Source organism: Citrus sinensis, chromosome 3 (assembly GCF_022201045.2).
Source record: "Citrus sinensis cultivar Valencia sweet orange chromosome 3, DVS_A1.0, whole genome shotgun sequence".
NCBI lineage: Eukaryota > Viridiplantae > Streptophyta > Magnoliopsida > Sapindales > Rutaceae > Citrus > Citrus sinensis.
Window position 1 is genome coordinate 44595434 of NC_068558.1, and position 8529 is coordinate 44603962.

Consider the following 8529-nt stretch of genomic DNA (forward strand, 5'->3'; position numbering starts at 1 on the left):
CACTGCATGCTCGTATGCGGTGAGCAAAATTAAATTTAATAATTATTTTCGTTTAACTTTTAATTTAATAGTTGTTTAATATGTTCATCTTAGCGAATGGACAGGCCCCGGATGACTATGGAGTGTATACTAACGTGGGCAATCAAAATCTTTCTACGCCGACGTCATTGTATAGTTTCTACGGGGATGTTAGTGGGGAGAGCGTGCAGGTGTTCACTGAGATGCCTCCGGGCGTTAGTAAGTTCGACCGGGTGTACATACCGTCGTATATTTATAATAATCCTTACATGATTCCTCCACTCAGGCGAGGAAAGAACGCCCGACCTATACCTCGACCCCAAATCATGGACCATACGATTGACATGAATCTGAGTGTAGATATAAATCCATTGAGAGGATTGGAGGATTCTAGTCTGTTTGCTGAGTTTGATCGATGGTTCGCTGGTGATATGACAGTGGATCGGAGAGTCCACCACCCGCGGTCATTCTTTCAAATGCTTTTGGGTTTAGCTTCGATGGGATAGCTAGGTGATGAGGTAATTATATTTTCGAAGTTCTTTGAGTATTGTGGATTTGTGTATAAAATTTTTCTTTTAAATCGTAATATTTCTGTTTCTCTATAGCATATCCACGAGTATTTTCGCTTGATTAGCGAGAAACAATGACAATATCTGAATGCCCTAGTTCAACGTGTCACACATACTGACACATTTTTTTGGGTAACGTGCCGACAAAACTTATAAATATCATTTCTGTTTTTTTAATTATCGCTTTAAGTTTTGTTAATTTATGCATTTATTGGTTATCTATGTATTAGGTGTTCTTGAATCAGTTATGGAACAATAGAGATCGATTTGTTAGTATTCGACGACCGCTTGAATTGTTATCTTTGTGGGCGACAACACACAATGTCCAAATCAATGACGGATGTCGATATGGTATGTATTTTATTGCATTTAATATACAAGTTGTCGCATTTTGTTGGTTGTTTTTCAATTTCATATATAACGAACATGTTTTTCAATTTTTATATACAGTTACTCATCCCTGTTAACTTGGACGGCGAGCATTGGGTACTAGCACGAGTAGACTTTCGTAAAAACAAAGTTTAGATTTATGACTCATTACTCACATTTCGCGACGATAAAATATACAAGTTGAAATTCAAGCCACTTGAAGTTATCTTCCCTCGATGGTTGGAATATGTTGGGTTCTACAACATCCGACCTGAGTTGCGGAGTGCCGAGCCTTGGAAAGTTATCGCAGTTAAGAGCGCGCCACAACAAGAGCCCGGAACTGGTGATTGCGGTGTTTTTGTATTAATGGTTACGATGTATTTAATGTTCGGACTTAGATTAGAGTTTAACGCTAGTAATGTTGAGTACTTTAGAAAGAAGATTGCGGTTGACATATTTAATGACGATATTATATTGTAAACCGTTGTAGTATTTTGAATGTTTAAACTTGAATTTTTATTCTAATTTGCGCACATAATTTTATATAATTTGAATGCTCACATTTTAATATTTTAAATAAAATAAAATTTCGTGAGATATAAGTGTACAATACACAAAATACAATAACAGTTTTAACCAACGAATCATTGAAATAATACAACTAACTTCGAGTCGACGCAATGAGATTCTTACATCGCTTACGATTATGGCCCAATTCATGACACCGCCCGCATCTCACAGTCCGTCGGTTAACGTCCTCGCCAGCCGAGGATATTCTGAGCTCTTTACGACGGCCAGGTAGTGGTGCCTCAACTGGTGGGTATACTTGCATCTCCTGAATTTCATCTGAAACTTTCCAATCAGCCACATCGCCAACTGGCTCCACTGGTTGTGCATAAGCTATAACTAACCATTTTGTAGTGTAAAAGTCCGAGCAAAGGTTAATGAAATCCACCCGGTGTGTTAGACACGCCGCAATTGCATGAGCACATACAAGTTGATCAAGCTGAAACACTCTGCAAGAGCAAGTTTTCTTTTGCAAGTCAACCAAACCTTCCTTAAGCCCACCACATATAACTTGAAATCGATCCGGAGACATCGGCCGAACTATCATTCTTTCAGCTATAGTTCTCCTCTCAGTGACAATTTCATCCGCCCATGTTGTTAGCCGAGTACTCATTGATTCAGCCACAATTTTTCTATAAAAAAACCATTGCTGCAATGTTTTTCTAAAGTGATCAACAAAATGAGTAACAAGAAATTTTCGCGGTTCCCTCATGAAAGAATTAACACTCTCCGCGATGTTGGTGGTAAGCATGTTGTACCTCCTACCTTCAAACTGAGACCTTGCGCAATTACATGTACCGACATTATTTTCTAGGTAATCAGCTGCACCCGAGTGGATCATCCACAACCCTTCAAGTTGTCTCTTAAATTTCTCGTGGCCATATGCTTTTGCTGCATTAATAAAGGCAGGCTCAAATTGATCCCAAAGAGCTTTGGACATTCTAAACTGTGACTTAATGTTACCTTTGACGTGGTAAAAATAAACGCCATGAGTTGCATTGTGAAATACTTTAAGAACGACTCTCTTCATGGCAGTGCATCAATCAGAGATAATTACCAACTCAGGTCTATCGCCAATCACTCCGTGTAACTTCATCATAAACCATTCCCAAGCATCATTGTTTTCTGAATCCATGATCCCAATGGCTAACGGATACAATTGATGTTACCATTAAGACATGTTGTCACGAACATGTTTCTACGATATAGCCCCTTCAGATGAGTACTGTCTACAGCAATGACAGGCCGAATGTACTGCATAAAACCCTTGATGGAAGATCCAAGTGCTACAAAATAGTACAAGAAATTATCATCTCCATCTTGCTCGAGGTGAGTGACTGTACCTTCATTCGTTGTAGTTAGTACGTGAGAGTATTTAGGGAGCAAGTTATATGACTCTGCAGGGTTGCCTCGAACTATTTCAAGACCAACTTCTCTCGCCCGATATGCATGCTGGTATGTTAACTGAACACCGTATTCTTGTTGCATATCTGCTCTTATGTCATTCGGAGTATAAATCCTCTTATCTTGAATATATTTTTCTGCGATAATATGACCGACAACCCGGCTCCTTACTTGATGACGTCCATCAATCAATACCTCATTATGACAAGTGTGTACATTGTCAATTCTCCGCACCACTCAAGAAACATTTTGCTCGTTCGAACATCTAGTTGCTCGAATACGCCAATTACATGATTCTGAACAACAATGACCCTCGAAATGTGTCATAGTAGACCGTGCAATCTTAAAATCAAACTTATTCCTAAAGGCAACTTTGCGTAGTTGTAATATAAACTTATTCTTCTCAGCAAATAGCTTACCCACACTGATATCTTCTGAGTCACAACTGCTAACAAATCTTGGAGCAACCATGTTCAAAGGCAAAGTTGGAGCAAGACTTGTGAGGGGGTCAATTCTCCTTCTCGATCGAACTATAGAAGGAATAAGTCTATTGTCTCTTTTATTCACATGAGTATTGTCTTTACACTTATGCTCATGCTGAAACGACGGAACATTCGAAGGACCAGCTCCTCCATCATCACCATCATTATTGAAATGAGTGCTCATATTATTAGAAGGTTCTGCACAAACATTATCCCCCTCTGTCTCATCATGAAAATCATCATTGTCCCGAAAATAATTGTTGTGATACGGAGAATACCGTTGCCCCAACAACGTTGTTATTGGAAATACTGTTACTCCAACATCCTGTAATGTAACGTCATTATCATCAATATAGTCATAATTGTCGTGGATTGGAGAGTAATATTGTTGTAGCGATATTGTCCTTGGCAATACCTCTTCTTCATTATCATAGCCAGACATATTTGCTCTAAACGAAATTTCTGTATCGACATGTGACTCAATACCTTCGCTCGGAACTCGAGGTGATGTGGTCACGAATATAGGAATGCATCCACAATTGGCTACGTCGGATGCCATATGTAACACAACCCTCACCATTTCATCATTAAATATATCTATGGGCAGTGCACATACAAGATATAATGTATTACTAGACCTCAAAGTTGTCTTCATTGTGATACTATATTCATTATGGTTAATTTTTAACACATCGTATACTCTTACCAATAACTGATCAAACAAATAATTTTTTCCAACCAAAAAAACTCTATTTTTACCATTGACATACTCCATACGCCCATCCTCTAATGTCTCCCACCAACCATCGTAACACAATTCAAGTACAACTGAATCCATTAAGCATGAAATTATAAAAAAAATAAATTATTTGAGCCATATCAAATTAATAGCTAATTGCAATGAATCTGACTTTTCGTACGACAGGCTGACTGTCGCCCGAAACTTAGTGTGACAGGCTACATGTCGCTCCAAGTTTTAGTGCGACAGGCACCTGTCACACCTAGGGATGGTAAAATCCGGGTCCGGGTCCGGGTTTGGCCTTCCCGATTCCAAACTCGGACGACCAAATCATTATACCGGACCCGGGTAAACCCGTATATTTTTAATCCGGGTCCGATTCAGGATAAACCCGGAAAAGTCCGGGTTCTCGGATTGCGAGTTCTAAACCCGAATTTTTTTCCTCCAAAATCAATATCTTCAGCATGTTGCATCTTGGTAAAAACAAATAAAATGCAAAGACCAGTCCATTAAATCAACAATCATACTGCAGTTCAAGTAACTAAGCAACCTTTTTAAAACAGTAAAGAAAACAAGTCACAAAAGCATTCATAACAAACAGAAGAATACTTTCCCATTCTTAAGTGACCCACAAAGCCTCAATTACCACAGTACCTCCTGCCATTACCGAACAAAAAACTGGAGTAGAGAAGAGAGACGATGAAGCAGAGAAGCTTCAGACATCTAGAGATTGCAGAGCTGGTGTGGTTAGAGGAGGTGGTTGCCTTAATGATTGGGGATGAGGAAGATGAAAGATGCGGCTGGTTTGAGCCCGTGAGGCTTAGATTTTTAGGGCTGCTTTTGTTTTTTCACTTACTTTTTGCTCTTATATTTATAAATAACAATTAAAAATTATTTATTTAAATAATTAAAAACATTAAAATGCAGGTCCGGGTTCTGAAAATCCGGATTTAGGTAAACCCGGATTCAGCCGGGTTAGAAAAATGCATTCGGATCAGGATATTTCATAAATCCGATGCGGGTTAAACCCGGTCTGAATCATCCGAGTTCATCTGAGTTCGATCCGGGTCCGGATTTGTTTGCCATCCCTAGTCGCACCAAACCTTGGTGCGACAAGCAACCTGTCGCCAGATTCACCCACGAAACCATGATTCGCAGTTCACTCGAACTCTCGAGCAAGTTTAGAAAATAACTCATACCACTATGTGATGCCGATTAGTGTTGGATCCGGATAAATTATGATCAGATTTCACTTTTTATCGTTACCTTTTGTCGTTGCCGTTGGTTGATGATTCAAGAGTCGGAAGTTGCCTTTGGTTTGACAAAAGGGGAGAAAGAAAGTTATTTTTAGTTTGTAAAGAATGATAATTTGGGGAGAAAAACGTGTGTTTGACTAATATTGATAGAAAAAAATTGAGAGGGTTAATTGTGAAAATAGCAAAAATTTTATGATTATTTTTATAAATTTCCCTTACTTTCTTGGACAACATTTTAACAATTCTCAAGGAAAAAAAAAGCTTGCAACGATCTTGCCAGCTCTGTTTCGCTCAATATTATTAAGTCAAATGTTTCAAATAAATTTTAATTTTATGTTAACACACACGCACACACATATATATATATAATAATTTTCTTATTCAAAAGTCTAAAAAAATCTGAAAAACTTTAACATCATAGAATTTAAACGATTTAAAACTTAAAATATATAAGTCGCATGATTTTAAATATTTTTTATACTTTAAAATTTTAGATTAAAAAAAAATATATATATATATATATTAGAAAAAGACAGAAAGAAACCACCCAGTTGTGGGAGTAAATGATATATGCACTCTAGAAGATCTGATCTTTTCTCAAAATCGCATCGGATCGTTTTTGAGAAACGAAGGAAAGAGAGAGGCATCACGCATAGCAAAAACCATGGATGTCGTCAGTCAGTTGCAGAAGCAGTTTATTGATTTCAGTTCATCTCTTTACCGCGAGGTTAGTATGATTTTCCTTAAAACTAATGCTACTGTGAACTGATCTACACTGATGGGTTTTGTTCATCGAGTCCTCTCTGGTTTTTTTTTTTGGTTATAAGGATGACTCTTTTACTGTGAACAGGATTCATTTTCTGGCATAGTCGGGCTCTGGTTTTTTTTTACTTATATTTTATAATTTTCATGATGGTTTTTTTTTTTTTTAATAATTTTTTTGTTGTTTTGTGTTCAGGGATATGTGGATGATCAGTTCAGCCAGTTGCACAAACTGCAAGATGAGAGCAGCCCAGACTTTGTAGTAGAGGTTGCGTCTCTCTTCTTTGACGACGCTGAGAAGCTTATTAACAGTATGGCCAGAGCTTTGTGAGTTTTTTTTTTTTTTTCCCCTCTTGTTACACTTTTCTTCACTTCTTTGACTCAATTGTTTATTTAGCCGATTCTTAAAAATTGTTACCTTTTATTGTTTCCAACGGGATGGAAGAAACACTTGATTTGTTAGAGAAGTTGCTAATTGGATTTTCCTTCCCCTCTTTTCTTTTTTGCTGTTTAGAGAACAACCGTGTGTGGATTTCAAACAGGTAGATTCACATGTCCATCAATTGAAGGGTAGTAGTTCCAGGTACTTGCAGTTTTGTTATTTTTGTAATTCTTAGTGTTGACTAAACTGCTATATGTTATATGTGCTTCGCAGAATATGCTAGAAGAAACATGAAGCTAAACATAATTGTTGGTTGAAAGTAAGATTAAATTGTGGAAGGACTTTTTGCTTTCTAATGTTTGATTGGAATTTTGCTTTCTGTGTCTAACAGCATTGGTGCACTGAGAGTTAAAAATGTATGCATTGCCTTCAGAAGTTTTTGTGATGCCCAAAACCGTGAAGGGTGAGTTCTTGCAAAAGCACTTGTATTCCTTGATTTGTTATTTACCTGTTGTGATTTGCAATTCATACAATTCATCCGATTTACCCTTGAAGTTTTATTTGTCAAAATACATTTTGACACTGCATTGGTTGGTTTAAATGATGGCAGAGTTATGTGTCTGAAGTCCAAAAAGTTCAATAATGCTAACATTGTGATTTTTTAAATTCTATGTAATCAACATGCTTCTGTGGTTTAATTAAGCGAACATTAAGTTGTTTTAAGTTTTAACATATGAGGGTGTGGTTCTTTAACTTTGAGTTTTGGCGCTTGAATGTATTAACTTCTATTAGGTTTGAGAATTTCCGTCGCAGGTAATGTGGGATTTCACTCTAGAGTGAAAAAAGCCAAATAGCTTTTGCCCTTCTGGACTGTATCTATTTATTCTATCAAATTGTTTCTGGCGGGTTATCTACATTGAGAGTAAACATTGAAGTTGCTAGTTTTGGATGGAAGTTAATAAGAGTAAACATTTTGGAGAATTTGGATACCAAGTCAATGAAGAAAACAGTGGTTATGTGAACAAAGGGTCTGTATGCTCCAAGAGAGGGTCACTTGATTTATCTTTTACCTCAATTAATTGTAAAAGCGAGATTGAATAGCTAAACTGTTATTAATTTTCCCATGTGATATGAAGAAAAGGTGGGTTGATGACGAAATCTAACTGGATATGGAATTGTCCGAGTATTTGATTGACTCAGAAATGTTTGGTGCAGGTGTATGAGATGTCTGCAACAAGTGAGTCATGAGTACACTATGTTGAAGAGCAAGCTTCAAACACTATTCAGGGTAAGTGTAAAAGCTTGTGGAAACAGCTGACTGTATTTTGTTATTTTTAATAATCCAAGTAATGCTAGTGCCCGCAAGGGGAATAAGTTTCTACCCTCAAATATAATGTTGAAAAAGGAGTCGCTTCCGTTTTGAAGCTTTTTTTCTACTCTCCGCTTGAGATTGCCATTTCAAATAAACCCTACTTCAGTTTATCAGTTTGATTTGTTTTGCTAGGGAATTGGAAAATAAGAATTGGAGGGAGTTTTTATTTCAATTTTCTATCCTGAACTGCTGCATTCAGAATGTATCTTTCTTACTTTAAATCTTAAGTTGGATTTTAATTTTCTTTCCGTATCTCCTTGCTTGGCTACTACAGATGGAGCAACAAATACTTGCTGCTGGTGGGTCAGTTCCTTTGGAATAAATGGCATTGATGTTATCCCCCTATTGGTAAACAGAAAGAAGAGCGATCTTTTATCATTGCAATTACTTTATGAACGAGTTTTTGTAGTTCTGATTTCCAGCTACTTTGATTTGATGTCAAAGGATAGTATTAGATGTATGTTTAGATCCTACAAGGAGAGATTGTTAGTGCAAGTAAAGATTTCTATCTCTTCTTCTGCTATAAAGCACACAATAACGTCGTTCTATTCATTGGTCTGAATCTTCTGATCAATCTTATCTGAAAACTGAGGTTGAACCTTCCCAATA

The 8529-nt window shown here is 37.1% G+C and overlaps 2 protein-coding genes across 2 annotated transcripts; one reads left to right on the forward strand and one right to left on the reverse strand.

Annotated features, from left to right (window-relative positions):
- Positions 1–1617: 1617 nt before the first annotated feature.
- Positions 1618–2463, reverse strand: LOC107177232 (uncharacterized). Its single transcript, XM_015530743.2, has one exon. The coding sequence runs from the start codon at positions 2461–2463 to the stop codon at positions 1618–1620; it is 846 nt and encodes a 281-aa protein (XP_015386229.2).
- Positions 2464–5934: 3471 nt separating this feature from the next.
- On the forward strand, positions 5935–8529 carry LOC102616793 (histidine-containing phosphotransfer protein 5). Its single transcript, XM_006479760.4, has 6 exons — positions 5935–6131; positions 6363–6493; positions 6681–6749; positions 6940–7011; positions 7764–7836; positions 8195–8529. Exons 1-6 carry the CDS (start codon positions 6069–6071, stop codon positions 8240–8242), a joined length of 456 nt encoding a protein of 151 aa, XP_006479823.1. The 5' UTR covers positions 5935–6068; the 3' UTR covers positions 8243–8529.

Bases quoted from the DNA above. Each gene is read 5' to 3' on its own strand.
- LOC107177232 (XM_015530743.2), bottom strand. From the start codon at position 2,463: ATGTCCAAAGCTCTTTGGGATCAATTTGAGCCTGCCTTTATTAATGCA.
- LOC102616793 (XM_006479760.4), top strand. From the start codon at position 6,069: ATGGATGTCGTCAGTCAGTTGCAGAAGCAGTTTATTGATTTCAGTTCA. The intron at 6,132-6,362 runs GTTAGTATGATT...TTTTGTGTTCAG, and splicing joins GTTCATCTCTTTACCGCGAG to GGATATGTGGATGATCAGTT. The intron at 7,012-7,763 runs GTGAGTTCTTGC...TGTTTGGTGCAG, and splicing joins GATGCCCAAAACCGTGAAGG to GTGTATGAGATGTCTGCAAC.